This window comes from Mastomys coucha, unplaced genomic scaffold, assembly GCF_008632895.1.
Source record: "Mastomys coucha isolate ucsf_1 unplaced genomic scaffold, UCSF_Mcou_1 pScaffold22, whole genome shotgun sequence".
Taxonomy (NCBI): domain Eukaryota; kingdom Metazoa; phylum Chordata; class Mammalia; order Rodentia; family Muridae; genus Mastomys; species Mastomys coucha.
Window position 1 is genome coordinate 99,349,238 of NW_022196905.1, and position 2,855 is coordinate 99,352,092.

At 51.6% G+C, this 2,855-nt stretch overlaps 1 protein-coding gene across 10 annotated transcripts in view; it reads right to left on the reverse strand.

Moving 5' to 3' along the window:
- Znf644 (zinc finger protein 644) overlaps positions 1-2,626 on the reverse strand; it is a 78,976-nt gene extending 76,350 nt beyond the window's left edge. For 4 of the 10 annotated variants that reach the window (XM_031337138.1, XM_031337132.1, XM_031337142.1 and 1 more), the window contains exon 1: positions 2,330-2,626. Coding sequence is in view for 3 of the 10 variants with exons in the window: in XM_031337144.1 (XP_031193004.1) it covers positions 2,032-2,129 (98 nt within the window). In the remaining 7 variants the exon portion in view is untranslated. Of the gene's footprint in view, positions 1-941; positions 1,490-2,031 lie in introns of all 10 variants that reach the window. The other 6 variants (XM_031337144.1, XM_031337136.1, XM_031337129.1 and 3 more) reach the window with 3 other exon arrangements.
- Between the last annotated feature and the right edge of the window lie 229 nt (positions 2,627-2,855).

Sequence of the window (2,855 nt, forward strand, 5' to 3'; positions counted from 1 at the left end):
AAAAAAAAAAAAAAAACATTACAAAGTGAGAGGTACTAGCATGGCCTTCAACACCTTCAACACTGGTTCACATTCCTTGGCCTTTCCTAGCAGTAACAGCATTATCTCCAACTTGCCAAGATTAGTTATCAAGCACAGCACGTTCTTTGTTTTTAATTTTTACATTTCTGGGTCATTCCATTGTTAGAAAGTTCTCAAAATCTATACATAAGCGGACTGTCTCAAAATTACATAACATTAAATGTATTATCTCAGAAGGTCTCACTAATGACGCTCTAACTAATGCTCAAAATTACATGGCATTAAATGTACTGTCTCAGAAGGGCTCACTAATGATGCTTTAACTAATGGGTATACACAGTAATGCCCCTTGTTTTTAAAACCACTACCAGGTGCTAACAAAACTAGGACTAGGGTAGGAGTTAGAGACCATCTTCCATCACACCATTTACTTACTCAATACACGGTGTAGGCAATGAGTAAGATCCAGGAACACACTTGATTGTTAGCCTATCTCCTGCCTCCTAATACAAAACTGTTCTGTATTTGAAAGAAAGCTAAGAAAGGGAAAATACATACGTGGAAAGAAACAAGGAAAAATAAAGTTTTAAGTAATGTTAAAAAGTTCAAAGATCTAAAGGTGTTTTAATATTCCTTCATGTAATTCTATTAATGGCACCACAAGGCACCAGCTCTTATGGAATTCACACACTTCAGTATTAGTTACTTGCAATACAATGCATGATGCAAACATAGTATAAAGTATTTTAAACTTTTACAGCCATATTTTCAACAGCAACATACAAACAACTGCATTAGTTAGTGAGGCACTCACCAACCTAAAGGTCTACACTGAGTTGTAATGTCAGGATAGAATCTTACCAACCTACTTGAGATAAGGTACAGCTGTATTGCTGACACCCAGTTCCCTAGATACTTACACATGGCCCTGAAGCAGGTTTTCTTGAGCTGGGGAACTTTGGTTGTTTAGGTTCTGAAATACTTTCCTTCGTGGGGCCAAAATTAACTAAAACTACAGCACGATTAAGACAAATGCAACACAAGGCAGTCAACTTGGCATCAATTGGGACTGGCCACACAGGTGACGGTGTTTGGGTGCTTCTGTGGAAATTAACTTGTGCTCAGAGCAGGACCATCATTTCAGAGCCACGAGCCCTGGGGATCCCCTCGTTGAGTTTATCACATAAAATTTGAAATCTAATATGAAAGTTTATAACAACTACATTTAAGTCAGTATTACTTAAACAGTTGAAGAAAACTTTTCCACTAAGGTCGCTAAACCATGGATGGATCCCAACACGAGAGTCGTCTGTGGAGGTCTCGCAACAAGAAACCACCTAAGTTTCCAATCACGGGGAAGGGTCTGGGACAACTCATCTTCATGTTCTCGGGAGGAGTGGATGGAGCACACCTGCTTTCCTCTGGCAGAGATTAAGCTCCCAGGGACACAAAGGCCAGGGAATCAGACCTGGAGAGGCAAAAAGCTTTAGCTGGATACCCACCAAGCCCCTTGACCACCCAAACACTTCGAGTGATTTTTTTTTCCTTTTACCTTTTTTTACTTTTATTTTTTTATGTTTTTTTTACCTCTTGGAGTTACTTCCCAGGCACTTAGCAGCACAAGATGTTGCAGACCAGTGGGGAGAAGGGGAAAGCTATGTGCTCTGATCCCAAAGTCAGGGGAGGGGTGTGGACAGTTAGCGCCAGGGCCGGAGCTCCAGGCCGGGACGGAGTAGCCGCACACGGGGCGCTGGCTGACTGCTCTCGGACCGCCCCGTTACTCGGGCGTTACAATGGCGACCGCGGGGCTCCCCGGACCTCCGGATCTCGGCCCCCTTCCCCCTACCGCTCACTGGCTGCTCTGCTACATGTGACTAAACAAAACCCCCAAGTCCGGAGCCCGGCTCAGCCCCTTTGTGTCCGCCACCGGATCCGCCGCCGCCGCAGCGGAAAGGCGCCCCCCCCCCGCCCGCCTCCGAGTCCCGCCCCGCGGCGGCCGCCGCCGCTCACCTAAGGTTCCGCGGCCCCCCGCGGCCGCCGCCTCCCGGACCCCGCGGCCAGGGCTCCTTGTGCAGCAGCAACTCCGCCTCCTCGGCAGCAGCCGCCATCTTAGCCTGTGCGGCAAAACGCGTCCTTTCCGAGGGTTGGGAGCCAGCCTAGGGCGTAGCTCCCCGGGCCCGAGCGCCGCAGGCCGGGTCCCCCCACAACTTCTTCCGCCACCCTCAGTCCCGCCACCGCCTCGGCCCGGACGTCCGAAACGCAGCCGGGGCCTGGGCTAATCCGACCAAATAAGACCCCCGAAACTCACAGTTTGGTGCCGTGTGCGTCAAACCGGGGCGACGTTGGAAGCGCGCGGCGTCCCCGCGTCACACGCCGCTCTGTACGCTACTCAGATCCAACGGCCCCCTCCGTTCCCCGCTTCTCGCCTCCGGCCTGGGTTCCCACGGCGCAGGCGCGCGGCTTTCCCGCCTCTGCCTGGCCGCGGGCCGCCGGGGGAGGCCAGCGAGGCGCGCCCGTGCGCTCGGGCCGCAGGAGCTCTCGTGCCAGTCAGACCCACGGGGGGCGGCAGAAACACTGCACCGCGGCTCTCCCGTGCCAAAACCGAACAAGGTCACCTCCCCCAGCGGTGACCTAACCACTCCGGAGGAGGTTCCCGCCCCAAAGTAGGCACGCTCCAAATATGGTGGCGACCAAACTCTGCAAGACCCAAGTACCAGGAATCCCTAGGCCCTTTAAGGTGGATTAGGCCCATCTCTGGGGTCTGCAATCGCTCCTTTGCCAAAATCCCGTTCCTTTTTCCTGCTGTTGAAAGAACCAGCAACATATATCAGGCC